The sequence below is a fragment of the Fusarium fujikuroi genome, chromosome FFUJ_chr06 (genome assembly GCF_900079805.1).
Source record: "Fusarium fujikuroi IMI 58289 draft genome, chromosome FFUJ_chr06".
Taxonomy (NCBI): Eukaryota; Fungi; Ascomycota; class Sordariomycetes; order Hypocreales; family Nectriaceae; genus Fusarium; species Fusarium fujikuroi.
Window position 1 is genome coordinate 727,405 of NC_036627.1, and position 18,480 is coordinate 745,884.

Consider the following 18,480-nt stretch of genomic DNA (forward strand, 5'->3'; position numbering starts at 1 on the left):
AGTTGCCCTTAGGATATCAGGGCCAAACGGGACTTGGATCTTGTGATGTTTCTGGTTTGGGATTCTCTACTCATCTGCTCATGGTTGAGTCCAGGATCAGGACAACCAATCTTTCTACTCTTTGTACATTTATCATCACTACTTTTGTAATATAGAGCGGCCGCAAGAGCCGTACGCAAATAGACTTCCAATTTTCACACATCAGCAGTTGAAACTGACATTTAAGCCCGGTCCTGTCAGTGAGACTCTTCTTTTTCACCTTGTATCTTAAGACAACTGGAACAACAACTTCGAGGTCAGACAGATACAGCATCATTACAAGAACGACGTCACTTGTCCTTGTCACATTTGCAAAGTTGAAGACGAGATAATGGGATCAAAACGTAGCCTGAACAATGTCTACAGCTCGTTCTATTCTGATCTGGAAAACATATCGTCGTATCTACTTTTATCTAGAACCCATCATAATAGCTCAACATGCACTTTTCCTAACCACGTAACACGCACGCATCGCTTAAGCCAAGACCTTAACATCTCCCTCCTTGAGCTTGCCGGCTTCGACGAGTCTCTTGGTCTCGCCAGCCCAGACAGCCTTGATCTCATCAGCGACCTTGAGACCGTTGAGCTTACCAGCAAGAGCAGCAATCTCATCAGGGTCAATCTTGCCCTGGATGGTCTCGACATCGCCGAGAACGGAGTCGATGTCAGCGGGCGTGGGCTCGCCGGCAGCGAAGTAGTTGGCGTCCTTGACGGAGCCCTTGAGGACACGCTTGTTCTTCTTGACAGCGTTCTTGGCAGCCTCCTTTGCCTTCTTGGAGGACTCACGGTCAGCCTTGGCAGCAGCCTCGGCCTCCTGACGAGCCTTCTCCTCGGCGAGCTTGGCGGCCTCAGCATCCTCCTTAGCCTTCTTCTCAGCAGCCTCACGCTCGAAACGCTTCTTGTTCTTGGCGGCGTTGGCCTCCTGTCGGAATCGCTTGATACGCTCATCACCGGCGGAAGCGTCGTCCAGCAGCTTGCGGAGACGTGCGTTGTCGTCAGCCTTCTTCTTCTTGCGAGCGTTGGTGTTCTTGCGCTCCTGGTGTCGCTTCTGGTCACGGTTCTCGTTGTCATCGGGAACATCCTCGTCGAGGTACTCGAAAGTTCTCCAGCTGTCGAAGTTGTACCAGAAGTTGTAGAATTCCTCGACCTGCTCCTTGGTGGCGTCGGCGCTGCCGAATGAGGGGACGGGGTGCGTCTTGGAGAAGCGAGCCTCAGACTTGAAGACCTTGCTCCATGCCTTATAGTAGTCGGTCTTCTGGAGTTGCTTCTTGGTAGGGGGCTCGACGTCGGCCTCCTCATCGACGGAGTCGAACTGGCGGCGCTTGATGGGGTCAAGGAGGACGTCGGTGGCCTTCTGGATACACTTGAAGAACTGATCGTCCTCAGTACGGCCCTGAGCGGCCTTCTTATCGGGGTGGTGCTTGAGGACCTTCTTGCGGTGAGCCTTCTTGATCTGGTCCTCAGTAGCCTTCCATCGGTACTTGGAGAGACCGAGAATCTTGTAGTGGTCCTGGGTCTAGATTACGCTTGTTAGTATGGAATATTGTCTCGAATCATTGTAAATACACACCTTCCAGTCCTTGGCCTCGCGCTGGAGCATCATAGGATCCTCAGGCTCGCTCTCATCGCTGACGTCGCCATCCTCGACGTTCTTGGTGCTCTCCTGAGCCTGGATACGGTCATCCTCAGAGAAAGTGCGCTTGTGGCGGGCACGGCGAGCGTGGGCGAGGAAGTGAGGTCCAACGGGCTCGATGGTTCGCTGAGTAGCCTCAGTGAGCTTGCCGATGGCCTTGAAGTCCTTTTCGGCAGCCCAGCCGCTCGGAAGGGCGGGAAGGGGGATGGTCACAGTAGCCACGGAAGCCATTATGTGATGTGTGGATTGGTGGTGATGGAGAGAGGGAGAAAAAATCCCGACGTTTTTTTTGGCTGTAATAATTTTTTTCAATGGCGCACTTGATCGAGTTCCCCCACCATGGACGGCTTTAACTCATTGGCGGGGTAAAGGTTCCAGTGGACGATCGGACACTTCTTACAGTGGGATGGTGCTCTAGAATGCCCTACCACAGCGTTTTCATGTGTCCGGATCTGCCTGAGTATTCCCGGCTCAGTGATCGGGCTCTCCCGGTACAGTAACCCGCTGAACCGCCCGGCCACTGAGACCATCCAATCCAGTTGAACTTGAACTGGACTTTTTTTATGTTCGATTTCCAAGCAGTTTCAACTCGACCACGACAGCCCCAGCACGATAGCCACGACCTCCTGTTGCGCCAGTCCTTCCTTTCAGTTCGAAGACTTTTTATTCGCTAGAATTATCAGATTTCAAAATGGCCACCGCTCCAGCTCCCGCTCTCAATGCTTACCGACACCTAATGCGCGCGGCGCGAATCGCTTTCCAAGGTACGAGATCGTTCCGGAACCGAACTTCGCATGCAGCGGATGTCATCTTCGAGTCTGCTCGCTCCTATGGGCTATGCTGACTGTCCAATTTACTGCAGGCGACGCCCCTATCCTCTCTGCCGCCCAGCTTCAGATCCGCAACGAATTCCGCCAGAAAGCCTCGGTCGATGCTGCCGATGCTTCTGCAGCGATTAAGCATGCCGAAGAGGTAGCAAAGGTCCTTCGTCAGAACGTTGTCCAGGGTCAAAGAACAGAGGAGGGCAAAGACACCTTCAGTGAGTTCAGACTGGTTGGAAGAGGGCGAAAACGGAAGCTAATAACATTTACAGAGCTCAGAATACACGAAGATATTGAGCGAGGCGATAATGAGTCTATCAAGACAGCTGGAAAGGGCACAGTTGGAGGTGGCTGCTGCGGTGGTGGTAAAAAATGAGAGGAGACTACCTATTAGTCCCATTGTACAATTTGTAACATTATCTGACTATCATGATACCCTCCAGGAATGAAATGCACCAAAATGATCATCACTCTAGAATAGCTCTTTGCTTCCCTTCTATTCCTGTTTCTCACGTAATCTGCAACTTCCATGATCAATTGTCCTTTTCGCTAATGAAGACCACCCTATCCATGATGTCCTTTTCCCGACGCCAAACTCCAAAAGGCATGGTTTTCTACCTTGTGATGAACATAAAACAAGTCGTTACTTCATTTAGTCTCCGGTAAGAGCGGCGTAAGCAGGCGTGTCGGAAGCTCCTGGAGGTGCTGCCACAGGGGCTGGCAGAGCCTGACGGTTGGCCGAACTACTGCCACCCTCGATCGATCGCTGGCCTTGAGGTCCTCCTTGGCGCTGTCTAGCCTCTCGCAGCATCTGCATCCTCTCATCCTTGTCCATAGTACCAATAGCCTTTGGTTGTCCCCATCGAACCCTTAGGGGGCATCCTGCAATAACGGCGCGACCCTGGCATGCTTCAGCTGCCCTCTCAGCGGCCTCTCGAGTTTCGTAGTTGACAAATGCGCAGTGCGACATGTGTGAGCAGACCAAGCTTTTGATCTTGCCGTGAACCTTGAAGAAGTCGCGAAGCTTGTATTCGGGAAGATCGTCCTCGATACCTGTCACGAAGAGTGACATGATGTTCTTGTCAGCAGGAGGAGCCCAGTCGCGTGGGTTAGGAGGGAGCTGGGCAGCACTGGGGAAGACCTGACGACCCTTACCACCAGTTCTAGCTCCCGCAGCAGCTGCTGCCTTTGAGTCTCGGGTTCGAATTGGGCCAGGTCCTCCTCGTCCAGCGCCGACAGCTGCGTTTCCGCCCTTGGAGCTCTCTCCCTCCTCGATAGTCCTTCCTTTGCGAAAGTAAGGCTTGCTGTTGGCGAGTCTTCGTAGCAGTTCGCGCGCCTTCTCGTCCGTCTTTTCGTATTCCTCCTGTCCAACCTTTCCCTCCTCGATGAGCTGCTCATTGTTTTGCGCAAAGTATTCTCGGTTGATATCGGACTGCGGGCCGGGCGCGACCATCTTTAGGGCAGCATCGCGTACGACGATGGGGAGACCGAAGGAAAGATCGAGCATGCAGCACTGGCAGCAGTTCTTGAGTCGCGCGCAAGTCAAGCAAATGTTTGTTCGCTTCTTACGGCCGTTGGCGCGAGTACCACTCCAGGCAAATACGGTGAAAGGTCTGGTACACTATTCAGATATATGTTAGCATTGTCTCTATGCGAAAATGCGGAGGAAATCGACGCGAAAGACTTACCAATTTGCATTCGGCACCATAATCTTCTTTAAGCATTTTGACATAAGGATTATCAGGTAGGCACGTCTCGCAGACGGAGGGGAAGTCGGTGGTCTCCCATCCTGATCGGTTGAGATCCTGCTTGATCTGAGGCGGCATCGTGAGTAGATAGAGAGTAATGGTTTTGCACAGAGAAAAGCTTCTAGTTGACTGTGATGACTTTTGGAGTTGAGGCGCGGAAATTCGGTCATCCGCCACCTTATGTAATACAAAATATGGCCTCAGACTCCAAACCTAAAACCGGAGTTGGCCGTCATTGGGCAGAGGGGCTATAGTCTTATCGATAAGCCTCGGTAATAACATCTCCTGGTCATCTCGGACAGATAGATGTAAGTGCCCAATCGTGACTGGATCATTTAGTTTGGAAGATTTGCACGAGACAGATCGATAATCTGATGGCTTCGTCATAAAATCTATTTTCCGCAATTCTCTCACTTTAAGTTTTGGAAAAGTCATCTGCTGTTAGTAGATCTGGGGGCTTCTCATGACATGAGGTGGACATGAATGGTTCGATACGAAAACGAAAATTCTCTATTTGGCAATTCAAAAGTTGGAGAAGTCCCAAACATGATGCAGCATTGTAGGCAATATGATAGACTAGCCATCATCATGACGGAACCTGTCCGGCTACAGCCTTCACTCAATTGTTTAGTTGGTTGTCATGACTTGGACTGTTATCTTGTTGTAAGAGACAATGTTCTCGTAGACGCTTTCGTATTCGTATCATTTCTCGCAAATTGAGCCTCCGGATACCTCTACCTAGCATCCATCAATTAGCTGCTGCGCTCTCACCGCCATACAATTACGAATTGTGGCGAAAGGAGATATAACTACAAGGATAATTTGGTCAATTAATGCAATAGCAAATCAAACCTTTTCCAAAGAAATCAACAACTCGTTCAAGTCCTTGTCTTTCACATGAAGGCCAGAGTCATGGAGAGTCAACTTAGCATCCATAAATTAGGTACTTCGGGTCGTAAACTATCGGGTCGCCTAGACCAAGAACCCGGCCCCCTAGACCCCCAAGCGATAGACAGGGGAACCAATGCAGTTCAGGTTTAGCGTACTGTTACTTCTCAATTCGCAATTGAGATTGGATGCCCATAGACGGGATGGCTTGTGCAGTTCAGGGGAGGGCCCTGAAATTTGTTTGTTGCGACAGGTCGTCCCTCTGCGTAAACTTCAGCCATTAAAACCAACCCACTCCCTTTAGATTTCTGCTTTTCAATCGATCCTTAATTCGCCTGCTGTCCTTCTCTTCTTTGCATTGACTTCGATTCTCTTCCAACCTTAACCTTCACCTTCAACACTATACACCATATTCAACATGGTTGCCTCATCTACCGCCTCCAACCTCGAGCGCGAGGATCACCAGCGCGATGCCGACTTCAACAAGGCCATGCACGGCTCCTCTGCCCAGGCCCGAGGTGGTGTTGCTGCCATGTTCCGAAAGGGCGGTTCTGCTAAGCAGGCTGCTGTCGACGAGTACTTCAAGCACTGGGACAACAAGCGCGCTGAGGACGAGACTCCTGAGGAGCGAGCTGTATGATCCCTTGATATGCCCCGCCATGAACAAATAGGAGGAACTAACATAGCGGTCAGGCCCGTACTGCCGAATACGCCACTTTGACTCGACAGTAAGTGATCTGATTATTGTCTCTGTTTCTCCGTGGCCATTTGGTCCATGTCTTGGAATGTCTCCTTTTGGACCGGCGACTGACTTTGGGTTCACAGCTACTACAACCTTGCTACCGATCTCTACGAGTATGGCTGGGGCCAGTCTTTCCACTTCTGCCGATTCTCCCAGGGCGAGCCCTTTTACCAGGCCATTGCCCGCCATGAGCACTACCTTGCTCACCAGATCGGCATCAAGGAGGGCATGAAGGTTCTCGACGTTGGTTGCGGTGTTGGTGGTCCCGCTCGCGAGATCGCCAAGTTCACTGGCGCCCACATTACTGGTCTTAACAACAACGACTACCAGATTGAGCGTGCTACCCATTACGCTTTCAAGGAGGGTCTGTCAGACCAGCTCAAGTTTGTCAAGGGTGACTTTATGGTTCGTACTGCCCAGCATCCTCGGGTCCCGACCCCCCAGCTAATACCCCTTTTAGCAAATGTCCTTCCCTGACAACAGCTTCGATGCCGTCTATGCCATTGAGGCTACTTGCCACGCTCCTACTCTCAAGGGCATCTACAGCGAGATCTTCCGAGTTCTCAAGCCCGGTGGTGTTTTCGGTGTGTACGAGTGGCTCATGACCGACGAGTACGACAACGATAACCTCCGCCACCGTGAGATTCGATTGGGTATCGAGCAGGGTGATGGTATCTCCAACATGTGCAAGGTCTCTGAGGGACTTGACGCCATCAAGGACTCTGGCTTCGAGATGCTCCACCACGAGGATCTTGCCATGCGCCCTGATGCCCTCCCCTGGTACTGGCCCCTGGCTGGTGAGCTCCGCTACATTCAGTCCGTTGGTGACATCTTCACCATTGTGCGCATGACCACCTGGGGACGAACCATTGCCCACGGTCTGGCTGGTCTTCTTGAGACATTCAAGCTTGCTCCTGCCGGAACCAAGAAGACTGCTGACAGTCTGGCTCTCGCTGCCGACTGCCTGGTCGCAGGTGGTCGCGATCACCTCTTCACCCCCATGTACCTCATGGTGGCTCGCAAGCCTTCTGCGTAAAGCAACAGGCTGATGACAACAAAATTCCAAAACAAAAACATCTTATGAAGATCAAAATGGGCATTCAAATCATGCTGGCTGACGATGCATACATATATGAAGTGGCCGGCCTCAAGATATAGAGGATCCAGAAGGCAGAGGAGTTTGGGGACAATACTGGCTTATAATTGTAATATACATACCATACAATTTCAAATTTCTTGTCAATGATAGCCTGATCGGCCATGATACAACATTAATTGAATCATATCAACATTCGGTACTGAAGTGATCTCTTATTAGCGGTTTCTTGTTTCTCCGGCACCGCCATCTGACTGTATTCAAGCAGATAAAGCACTCAGTTTTTATGTTTTTGGTGGAGATAAATGGTCCCCCAATGCGCCCCTGGATCCCCCAACAGACTTTCGAAATGGGTCGGACGGTTCTGTTCTGAGCTATGATAGGTGCTTCAGCGCTAGAGGCTACCCTGCGAAAACAGTGCTGCAGTGAGTGGCAGGGGTCGCATCAGAGTTGCTGTAGGCGGGGAGCAAGAAGAGGGATAAAGCTGCCCCGAGCTAACGGAGGCTCACTCGGGGGTTTTGGAGAGCGGGTACCCCATTAGTCACCGGAAATTGGTGAGGGCTCAGGTACCTCGCAGTTCCGGCACGATACGTACCGACTGGCCCCAAAAAAAAACTGATAGCTGGCCAGCGAAAGCGTTGTTCGGTGAAATTCCCTCTCTCAACCCGACCTGTTCCATCTCTCAACACCAACTTCAGTTCATCACCATTTCCAATTCCCACGTCAAGTCGACGACCAGGGAATTAAGAGAAGCCTGTCCACTGCAGCTTCTTGTCTTTCAAGTTCTGTTCTCTCTTCCCCGTCGACCCTCCGACCTCGTCCTCTCCGACTCCACGGTCAATTGACTTGTTCAACAAACCACCGCACATCATGTCTCGCATTCTCCGACCCGCAGCTCGCCTAGCTGCTTCGACCCGGGCTCTTCGCGCTCCCGCTGCCCCTTCGTTCGCCCAGTCTGCCGCCGCTCGTGCTGCTCTTGCTCGACCTGTTGTCTTTGGAACCGCCCAGACCCGATCCTACGCCGACGGCCAGAGCTCCGGTGTCAAGGAGGTCACTGTCCGAGATGCGCTCAACGAGGCTCTCGCTGAGGAGCTTGAGCAGAACGAGAAGGTCTTCATTCTCGGTGAGGAGGTTGCTCAGTACAACGGTGCCTACAAGGTGACCAAGGGTCTTCTCGACCGCTTCGGTGAGAAGCGTGTCATTGATACTCCCATTACTGAGTCTGGTTTCTGTGGTCTTGCTGTTGGTGCTGCCCTCAGTGGTCTTCACCCCGTCGTAAGTATCTCAGCTTCCGCATTGTGATTGCCCGAGACTCTAACCACTGTGCTTCACCAATCTAGTGTGAGTTCATGACCTTCAACTTCGCCATGCAGGCCATCGATCAGATCATCAACTCTGCTGCCAAGACCCTCTACATGTCTGGTGGTATCCAGCCTTGCAACATCACCTTCCGTGGCCCCAACGGCTTCGCTGCTGGTGTCGGCGCTCAGCACTCTCAGGACTACTCCGCCTGGTACGGCAGCATCCCCGGTCTCAAGGTTGTCTCTCCCTGGAACTCCGAGGATGCCAAGGGTCTCCTGAAGGCCGCCATCCGTGACCCCAACCCCGTCGTTGTTCTCGAGAACGAGTTGATGTACGGACAGAGCTTCCCCATGTCTGAGGCTGCCCAGAAGGACGACTTTGTCATTCCCTTCGGCAAGGCCAAGATTGAGCGATCCGGCAAGGATCTGACCATTGTCTCCCTCGGCCGCACTGTTGGCCAGTCTCTTGTTGCCGCCGAGAACCTCAAGAAGAAGTACGGTGTTGAGGCTGAGGTTATCAACCTGCGATCCGTCAAGCCTCTCGATGTTGAGACCATCATTCAGTCCGTCAAGAAGACTGGTCGTCTCCTGTCCGTCGAGTCTGGCTACCCTGCCTTCGGTGTCGGATCTGAGATCCTTGCCTTGACAATGGAGTACGGCTTCGACTACCTCGATGCCCCTGCTGCCCGTGTCACCGGTGCTGAGGTCCCTACCCCTTATGCCCAGAAGCTCGAGGAGATGTCCTTCCCCACCGAGCAGCTGATTGAGGACTACGCTGCCAAGGTCCTCCGTCTGTAAAAAAAAGAGAAATGGAGGTTGAGAGAGAAATATAGTTTACCTGCTCGAGCACGTCAGGTCGACGCCCATGCCTACGTATCGTGTATGACAGAGCTTGCTTCATGCTACCCATCGTGGCATATGAATTGCGATGCGGATGAGAATCTGGTCCAATTGGCGTATTTGATGGACACTTTTTTGATAGACGTGCGGAAGGGAAGGGAAATGTAATTTTACCGCGTGTTGCCATGTATAGTCAGGGCATAGCATCCGTCTTATTAATGATCTACCAATTCACATTTGTGCATCCAACACTGTGACCTGTGTTTGTAGTCTGCCATGTATTTGCTCAGCAGCCATAAGAGAATCTCGGGCTTTAATACATGATGATCCTAGTGCTTTCGCTAACCTAACAGCTGTATTCCGTAGAGATCTTGTTCTACTGGTAAAGTTTCTTATTAAGATCTATTTAAGGTCATTGTCTCCTAAGGCCTCCCCTACTGGCGGCAATAAGACCTGAGACCTTTATCCTAAACAACAAGAATGATTGATCTTAAGCCCTAAGCTCACCTAAATATTGCTTAGGATAGACGTCCTTGGTTTTTTTTGTGACCCTTCTACACCTGTAGAGACTCGGTCAGTCAAAGCTTTGTATTAAACCCAAGATGATATTTGTAGGTGCAGGGTAGCCAATGTGGAGCTGTGAGCTCTTATGAGTGTCCCGCCATGAATGTCAGAATCACCAACGTCAATGGTGGGGCAGTTTTAACTTGGAGCTTTCATCACTTCAATATTCATTTTATCATAACGAATTCAACCTCACAGTCTTGCCTGTAACCTGACTCAAAAATTAATAGGCATGGCTGGTATCGACGCTCTCCTTGAAAGAGGGCCTGAAGAGACCGGTCAACGCCAACCCGCAACTCAAGATCCAGAAGAGCTCAAGCGACACCTAGAGGAGCTCCTCCTCACACCCTCACCTGAGTTCTCACCCGAGTGGCTCAACCGACTTCAGCAGCGATGGGATTATGAGGCCGATTACACTTCGCTTTACAAGATCGCGCCGCCGCATACTCGGACTCTCACCAGATTCCAGCGTCATGGACTTGAAGGCCGTGTTACAGGCTACAAGAACGTCACTGTCCCCGCAAACAGTGCTACGGCCAAGAACTCGACAAGTCTGTCTCGAAAACCTGCCAACCGCGCTGATTTCGTGAGAGGCGCCGCTGGTTTCTTCCCCTTTGCTCCTGGTGGCCTCGAGGGCATCGAAGCAACGGCGGCATTTGAGGATCAAGTTCACACAGGTGCTGCAGGAGGTGCTGCAGAGACCAGTGGTACAGGAAACAAGCTTGAACGAGTGATCCAGCTTGGCTCCGAGGGTGGATTACTAGAAAAGGCTCCTGGAATGAGCAGAGGTATCGACTTCACTAAGAAAAAGACAAGTATCAGCCAAGAAGATGCCAACGCTGTCAAGGAGGTACTCGAAGAAGATCCGGAAGACGCCAAGGTCGAAGAAGGTGGTAATGAGGCTTCAACAGACGTTACTACTCCGGATGCAACTCCCGACGAAGATGGGGAGGATGGCGATGATATCGACGACATCCTGCCTGTTGAGTTCCCTGCCCTGGAACCACATGGAGTTCTTGCAGCCTCGAGTGCCCGCAAAGCTGGTCGCGAGTGGGCGCATATGGTCGACATCAACCACGATATGTCCAACTTCAGAGAGCTTGTACCTGACATGGCTAGAGAGTGGCCTTTCGAACTCGACACTTTCCAGAAGGAAGCAGTGTACCACCTGGAGAACGGCGATTCAGTGTTCGTTGCAGCACATACTTCAGCCGGCAAGACTGTTGTGGCAGAGTATGCCATCGCACTGGCTGCTAAACACATGACCAAGGCCATTTACACTTCGCCAATTAAGGCACTGAGTAACCAGAAGTTCCGTGACTTTCGTCAGACCTTTGACGAGGTGGGAATTCTCACTGGTGATGTTCAGATCAACCCAGAGGCTAGTTGCCTCATCATGACAACGGAGATTCTTCGAAGTATGCTCTACAGAGGCGCCGATCTAATCCGCGATGTCGAATTTGTGATATTTGACGAAGTCCACTATGTCAACGATTTTGAACGAGGTGTTGTCTGGGAAGAGGTCATCATCATGCTGCCTGAACATGTGTCTCTCATTCTGCTGTCCGCCACAGTTCCAAACACTAAGGAGTTTGCTTCGTGGGTTGGACGAACGAAGCAAAAAGACATCTACGTTATTTCTACACCGAAGCGACCCGTTCCCCTGGAGCATTATCTCTGGGCAGGAAAGAACATCCACAAGATCGTGGACTCGGAGAAGAAGTTCATCGAAAAGGGCTGGAAGGACGCACACTTTGCTATTCAAGGAAAGGACAAGCCAAAGCCTGCAGAGACTACTGTCGCCACTCGTGGAGGCAATCCCCGAGGTAATCAACGTGGTGGTACTCAACGAGGCGGCCCCCAGCGTGGTGGTCGTGGAGGAGGCCAACAGCAGAGAGGAGGTAGTCAGCAACGTGGTCGGGGCGGACCACCACGAGCGAGCCATGCTCCTGGTCATATGGGCCGTGGAGGCCGCGCTGGAGGTTTCACGTCTGTTGCGCAAGACAAGAACCTTTGGGTTCATCTTGTGCAGTATCTCAAGAAGTCAACCCTCCTGCCAGCTTGTATCTTCGTCTTCTCGAAGAAGCGATGCGAGGAGAACGCAGATGCCCTCAGTAACCAAGACTTCTGCACTGCTGCTGAGAAGAGCCATATTCACATGATCATCGAGAAGTCAGTTGCACGGCTAAAGCCTGACGACCGACAGCTTCCACAGATAATCAGGCTGAGGGAGCTTCTAAGTCGAGGTATTGCTGTCCATCATGGTGGACTGTTGCCTATTGTCAAAGAGTTAGTTGAGATCTTATTCGCCCAGACATTAGTTAAGGTACTGTTCGCTACAGAAACATTTGCTATGGGTCTTAACCTTCCTACACGAACAGTAGTCTTCTCTGGGTACCGCAAGCATGATGGGCATTCGTTCCGAAATTTGTTGCCAGGCGAGTATACTCAAATGGCTGGTCGCGCTGGCCGTCGTGGTCTGGATACCGTTGGTTCAGTCATCATTGTGCCACCAGGAGGTTTGGACGATGCTCCTCCTGTTGCAGATCTCCGAAACATGATTCTGGGAGAGCCGTCTAAGTTGCGGTCACAGTTCCGACTTACATACAACATGATTTTGAATCTTCTCCGAGTGGAGGCGTTAAAGATTGAGGAGATGATCAAGCGCAGTTTCTCTGAACATGCTACTCAACAGCTGCTCCCCGAACACGAGAAGGACGTGAAGCTTGCGCAAGCAGATTTGGCCAAGGTCAAGAGAGATTCTTGCGAGATCTGTGACGTTTCGATGGACGAATGCCATCAAGCTTCCCAGGACTTCAAGAGACTCACATTTGAGCTATACAAGGGTTTGCTGTCTATCCCTATTGGACGTAGGATGTTCTCTCAGCACCGCCTTGTCGTCTTCAACTGGGACGGCATTCGCTCCATCGGTATCCTCCTCGCAGACGGAGTTAGTAACAAGGGAACGACGGAGGATCCAACACTGCACGTATGCGCCATCAAGTCACTTCGAGATCGAAGAGATGCTACCGATCAGCTTCCTTTCATCCCTGCGTTCCGCAAATACCTCCACGAACTTCCCAAGAGTAAGAAGCGAGTGCAGACCAAGACTCTTCACGTTCCTCTGAGTGACGTGGAGTGTCTCACAAGATGGGTGACCAAGGGCATTATTCCTGAGATCTTCCAGGGTGGAGATGGCTATCAACAAGCGAAAGACAAACTCCAGGAGCTTTGTGGTTCGTGGGATGATAGATGGGAGGAACTCGATCTCTCTCGAATCAAGCAACTGCAACTACAGGAGATTGTGGAGAAAAGAGTTGAATTGGTCAAGACGATATCGAACTCGCCAGCTGAGAAGTGCCCAGACTTCTTGAAGCACGTAAGTTCACTTCAACCTCCCTAAAAAACCTCAGTACTGACTATATGGACAGTTCGCTATGTGTCACGACGAGTGGCTCATCAAGGATCATATCTCTCAGCTGAAGCAGTCATTGTCTGATCAGAACCTTCAACTTCTACCTGATTACGAACAACGAGTCCAAGTGCTTAAGGAGCTTGGCTTCATCGATGATGCCACTCGGATCCAGCTCAAGGGCAAAGTCGCCTGTGAGATTCACTCTGGTGATGAACTGGTTCTGACTGAGCTCATTCTTGACAACGTCCTCGCCGACTATGAACCCGCCGAGATTGCCGCTCTCCTTTCGGCGTTTGTATTCCAAGAAAAGACCGACATAGAGCCGTCCCTGACTGGCAACCTCGAACGAGGAAAGGAGAAGATTGTTGCCATCTCCGAGAAGGTGAACGATGTGCAGACCCGACTTCAAGTCATTCAGTCTGCTGATGACTCAAATGACTTTGTTTCTCGACCACGGTTTGGTATCATGGAAGTGGTCTACGAGTGGGCTCGAGGTATGAGCTTCAAGAACATCACCGGCTTGACCGATGTCCTTGAGGGAACGATTGTACGAACGATTACACGATTAGATGAGACATGTCGCGAAGTGAAGAATGCGGCGAGGATTGTGGGTGATCCCGAACTATATCAGAAGATGCAACAGGCACAGGAAATGATCAAGAGGGATATCACGGCAGTGGCAAGTCTCTACATGTAAGCCAAGCATGGTTTGGAGTATCTGGCATTTGTACGGAGCGTGCAATGTACGTCACGAGTGTACAGGATAAAAGGGAGAGCGAGTGTCATGTCTAATGTATGATGTTGATAAACAAAAAAAGAAAAATTGCGTTCATTCTCGAAGCTGGAGATGAAGATGAATTTATGTCGCCACCAAAGCCCCAACGCCAAACCTTAACCAAGAAAACGCACCTCTCCGAAAGTTGATCGTGATGTAGCAGTCATGCCTCCCTATCGCATAAAATGATGGGCATCCAAATGTCCTAAACCCAGCAAGTTCTCCTGTGGAGGGCAAGACTATGCGCGCAGGGCTCGCAGCCTCTGCTGGAGCTTATCTTCCTCCTCAGCGGTGGGCTCGTTGGTCTGCTGGGGTTCGGCGTTCGAAGGTGTCGCCTGGTTGAGTTCCTTGCTGAGCTCAAGGCCAGCGTCGTCGGCAAGTTTGCCGAGAAGTTCGTGGACAGCATCCTCGCCAACTTGGGTGGAGGTGGACTGGGTGATGGCGTCTTGGTAGATGCCGTTGGACATGGCGTATTCTTCGTTTTGCTGCTTGAACTGCTCGAGAGTAACGAGGGTCTGGGCTACTGTTAGTGTCGGTCGATATTGTATGGATAAGAATGTGCTCACCTTTTCGGGGTTGGTGTTCTTCTGGGCCACATTCATGGTTCGCGATGACTGGGCCATCATCTGTGTCATGCGGTTCATCGAATTGTTGGCCTGAATCTGCGCAGCAGACAACTCGGCCATATCAGCCATCTGATCCATCTGCTGAGCAAGCGCCTGCTTCGACAGCAGCATCTTGGCCTTCTGGTAAGCCTTCTGCGTCTCGCCCTTCTTGAGCAGGTCCTGGATCTGCTTCTTCAGGATGGGGTCCTGCTTGGCTGCCTTCTGGGCCTCGCGGCGAGCCTGCTTGGCTTGGAAGCGAGCCTGGAACTCGACTTGCATGTCGCGGGCCATCTGACGGTTCGCCATTTTGGGTGGTAGGTTGATGGTAGGAGTCGTGGAGGGAGAGGCCGTAGAAGAAGAGATTTTTTTTACGGTTGAGTAGTAGAGTTGGAAGAGGTTGTAAATGTCATGTGAGCGTTAAACTTTAGGTGAAGCAGACATGGAAGCGCCGAAGGCCTAGAATCAGAACCTTGACTTGACTTGCAATGGGATGGTTGAATGCGGGGCGCCACGAAAGACAGGCTGGAGAAGTGGGCGAATGACGCAACGAACGGCGACGGATAATTTTGGCGGAACTGATAAGGCTCTGGTTGTGGCTTTGCACAGCCACTTCCCAATGGCTTGTTACATTGATCTAGGGTAGTTTTGACCACAGTCAACCAGCGAATTCATCAATGACGAATTGATGGACAATAATGGTTTTGACAGTAGTTAGTGCTTTGCTGAAGATCATGGAGATGCTAAAGTGACTGTTTCTGGTCTTGAGGGTGACCTAGCCATGATATCATACGAGGATAGTGGACAATATGCAGCCAAATTGCCAGTCAAAGAGTTGAGGACTTGACTGCATGTTCTTTCACGTACTCATCAATGATGCCACATGAACAATAGTCTCATAAAATTTAAGATATACTCATTAGCACTAGACGGCGTGGAGACCGAAGGAACTGGCCATCTCTCGTAGCATGTTACACCCAAAGAGCTGCTATAGGTACCTAGTCCAGAGAGCGAACCAGCACCTCGAGCTTTTGGAACTACGCACACAAACATTGACGCGAAGGATCTAACAGTAGACTTGCATTTAGCAAGAACGAACGACTCTCGGCTTAATGATTCAAGATGCGATGGTTATTGAAACGACACTGAAACATTGCCTCAGGTTCTGTGACTTACTTATACGCTTTGTTGGGCTATACCTGTTTCAATAAATAAAGTTGCTACTACACAAGTTCATTCTAAAAATATCGAATATGAAACATGGACCTCAAGAGAAACAACAAACGACACACAGCAAACGTCAGTGACCTCAAGAGAACGGGCATAAACTCTACGAGATGCCGCAGGACTCAGGATCCCGTTCAAGAGTAGCGGCCGTTGAGTCGTACTGAGGGCGGCCGCAAATTACTGGGTCCTCGCTATGTGGAAGTTCTGTCGGAATAATCGAGACCTGGTAATGAGGGTTGTTTCCAGACCGGCCCAGAGATATCTCATCAATCGGCAGTTAGGGTTGGGTGATAAGCATTAGTATCCCACATGCCGATTTGCGCGTCGCCGCGTACTACACATCTTGTTGTGCAGCAAACGAGCAATTATCCTAGGAGTCCAAGGTTGGACTTGCTGCGATCAATCATCAGAGTCTGTTTCTCACTCAATGTCTGGTCCTAGCAATGCTTGGCCAAAGGGCGGCGGGTGGTGCCGTACGCGAAGAGGCTGGGCGAAAATAGTGGTTGGAAATTGATCAATGCTGAAGTTTTAGCTGATAAGACTTGACTCAGTCACGGACATGAGATTGGAGATGGGCAATTCATATCATGGACATGCCTAATGGTGAGAGGAAGTGGGTTCACTATGCTTCCATCGTCTTCTGATACTAACAGAAGTACGGGACCGGCCAACCTGACACAATGGGGAACGCGTCCAGTATGAGATGAGATTCCTTTGATAGGACATGGCGTAAGTCAGAGATGAAGATAATATTCGATACGGTCCCGGCAATAGAGCACAGGTTTGAGATTAATTAATTGGTTCAATTAAGCTCAGATGAGCCCGATATTGCAAACCAGGGGTTACACTATGTTTTGGAATGAGAATCTCCACCAGCTCCTCTTGCGTCCAGACCTTCAAGCACTGGCGCGCGAATCTATGGTCTGACAATGGTATGGGACTATATCTCCGGCGGAAGAACTATCGTGGGAGCTAGGGACAAGAGGCGAGCTGGACAGGCTAAAAGGGATAGACCATCGGTATCCCTGGGTTCGAGGGATCAGGAAAGGGGGCTTCTTTGACGATCAGGGTCGAGCGATATCTCTGACGGGCTAGGGCAGGGCAGGGCAGGGAACGGGAAGATCACTTACAGTGAAACATGGTACTCCTGAGACATGCCAGAAACGAGGGCAGAGGCAGAAGAGGTTGAACGTTCGTTTCTCCCTGCGACTTTAACCGTTGGCATGTCTCTCTCCCTTCCGTGTCTCGAAGAGGGCATCCCTCGAGCTGGCAGGATGGGATGGGCGGCTGGTAGATTCGCCTAGATCCATCCCCTTCCCGCTCGAGACGAACGAGATCTTTGTCTTGTCTTGTCTTGTTCAGTTCAAGTCTCGCCAAGTAAAAGGGTCCCATTTCGTAGCGAGGTCCCCAGTGGCATGGCATTGGCATTGGCAAGTCTCAGAGAACTAAAGTAGCGTTCCATTCCAGGTCGCGGGGAAGTGATCCGTAGCACTACGAGGGAGCTCGACCGAAGAACCGGTGAATTTGAATTTTGGAGAATGGAATCGACCATCTTCACGAATGAGAAAATCTGCATGTTCCATCTCAATTTGGGTTTGAGGCTTAAAGACTCAAAGCTGACCTTTACTTGAGACTTTGATTCACCGACTTAATAATTCCAGCAATCAAGGGCGCTCAACAAAACCCAAAGTGCAGATGTCAGTCGGTTCACCGCATCTCAAGGTATCTCGGCAGTGGAGAATCTGGTGAGGGGATTCGCGAGTATATCGCCAATCTTAATGCATGTCAGTTATCGCCAGACCGACTTATCAAGGTTCTCTGTTGCATTCATCGCTTGGCAGTTTGTCCCTGCGCAAGCTGAACTCAAATGCAAAGCTTGACCAAAAGTAAAATACGTAGTTCTGAAACCTGGTAGCTTTGACTCTAAGCTCTCAGCTGAGGGCCCAATGATCTCAGCAATCAATCAAGGAAAACAGAGCCAAGATGAGCGACTGTCGATGATGGCGATATGGGGCACTTGGTGGATAACATGGAGGCCTTGAGATTCCAGAGCCAACGAAACAAATGGAGGAGGTGGTATTTCGGTGGATGGCGGATACGTCCCCGGTAGGGCCGGCGGTACAATAGCAGCAGCGCCAGTACCTTAGCTTCAGGCCGTTTCTTTTCTTGGAACACGGGCACACACGAGAAAGCAAAACTCCACTTGATGAGGCGTCAGTCAGCGTCAGCCCAGCTTCTAAGTTGGGATATGGCTGCTGATACCTTACTGACAGAAGAGACGACGTCGTCTTACGAAGGTTGCATACAAATGCTTCGTTACGAGTCTCGTCTGTCACGTAGCAGCAGTAACACCGATAATGTTTCCTGAGGCGCTGTGGTATTGTTTCCGTTGTTTACGAGGCTTTCATTACAGGAGGGGTCACGATAATTACTGAGCTCTTCAATTGGCCTGTCCATCATTTGCTTTGAGTTTAATGGTTGATTGCAAAGACACCTAGACACCATTTGCCTTTGGGATGTTGTTGAGCTACCTTCGGTCACATTCCTACAGACCCCAAAGAGCTGATGGCTTTTCAACACCGCTCTCTCTCTCCTCCCCCCTTAGCAGCCATCATCGACTCGAGTCTGTGGATTTTCTCCCTGCGTGGCTTGGGTGGATTGGTGGGTTTGGTGGAGAGCTGACAATAGCTGACTGTGTACGAAAACTACCTTGAGGTAAAAGCCTAGGACTTCTCCATATCGTGAGCGCTAGGCAGAGGAATTACAGTAGGAGGCAGCTAGAATTGTGT

The 18,480-nt window shown here is 50.8% G+C and overlaps 7 protein-coding genes; 4 read left to right on the plus strand and 3 right to left on the minus strand.

Moving 5' to 3' along the window:
• Positions 1 to 514: 514 nt before the first annotated feature.
• Positions 515 to 1,903, minus strand: FFUJ_05592 (probable zuotin; the record flags this gene model as incomplete). XM_023578820.1 has 2 exons in its annotated part: positions 515 to 1,555; positions 1,610 to 1,903. 2 exons carry the CDS (start codon positions 1,901 to 1,903, stop codon positions 515 to 517), a joined length of 1,335 nt encoding a protein of 444 aa, XP_023431766.1.
• Positions 1,904 to 2,363: 460 nt separating this feature from the next.
• Positions 2,364 to 2,869, plus strand: FFUJ_05593 (probable Mitochondrial zinc maintenance protein 1, mitochondrial; the record flags this gene model as incomplete). XM_023578821.1 has 3 exons in its annotated part: positions 2,364 to 2,436; positions 2,535 to 2,711; positions 2,766 to 2,869. The coding sequence occupies 3 exons, from the start codon at positions 2,364 to 2,366 to the stop codon at positions 2,867 to 2,869; spliced, it is 354 nt and encodes a 117-aa protein (XP_023431767.1).
• A 276-nt stretch (positions 2,870 to 3,145) lies between these two features.
• FFUJ_05594 (related to cell cycle control protein cwf5) lies at positions 3,146 to 4,319 on the minus strand (the record flags this gene model as incomplete). XM_023578822.1 has 2 exons in its annotated part: positions 3,146 to 4,114; positions 4,182 to 4,319. 2 exons carry the CDS (start codon positions 4,317 to 4,319, stop codon positions 3,146 to 3,148), a joined length of 1,107 nt encoding a protein of 368 aa, XP_023431768.1.
• A 1,228-nt stretch (positions 4,320 to 5,547) lies between these two features.
• FFUJ_05595 (putative delta(24)-sterol C-methyltransferase) lies at positions 5,548 to 6,907 on the plus strand (the record flags this gene model as incomplete). XM_023578823.1 has 4 exons in its annotated part: positions 5,548 to 5,763; positions 5,823 to 5,857; positions 5,955 to 6,276; positions 6,332 to 6,907. The coding sequence occupies 4 exons, from the start codon at positions 5,548 to 5,550 to the stop codon at positions 6,905 to 6,907; spliced, it is 1,149 nt and encodes a 382-aa protein (XP_023431769.1).
• Positions 6,908 to 7,837: 930 nt separating this feature from the next.
• On the plus strand, positions 7,838 to 9,066 carry FFUJ_05596 (probable pyruvate dehydrogenase (lipoamide) beta chain precursor (PDB1); the record flags this gene model as incomplete). XM_023578824.1 has 2 exons in its annotated part: positions 7,838 to 8,242; positions 8,308 to 9,066. The coding sequence occupies 2 exons, from the start codon at positions 7,838 to 7,840 to the stop codon at positions 9,064 to 9,066; spliced, it is 1,164 nt and encodes a 387-aa protein (XP_023431770.1).
• Positions 9,067 to 9,904: 838 nt separating this feature from the next.
• On the plus strand, positions 9,905 to 13,784 carry FFUJ_05597 (probable SKI2-antiviral protein and putative helicase; the record flags this gene model as incomplete). XM_023578825.1 has 2 exons in its annotated part: positions 9,905 to 13,051; positions 13,104 to 13,784. The coding sequence occupies 2 exons, from the start codon at positions 9,905 to 9,907 to the stop codon at positions 13,782 to 13,784; spliced, it is 3,828 nt and encodes a 1,275-aa protein (XP_023431771.1).
• A 317-nt stretch (positions 13,785 to 14,101) lies between these two features.
• Positions 14,102 to 14,773, minus strand: FFUJ_05598 (probable class E vacuolar-protein sorting and endocytosis factor; the record flags this gene model as incomplete). XM_023578826.1 has 2 exons in its annotated part: positions 14,102 to 14,377; positions 14,429 to 14,773. The coding sequence occupies 2 exons, from the start codon at positions 14,771 to 14,773 to the stop codon at positions 14,102 to 14,104; spliced, it is 621 nt and encodes a 206-aa protein (XP_023431772.1).
• Between the last annotated feature and the right edge of the window lie 3,707 nt (positions 14,774 to 18,480).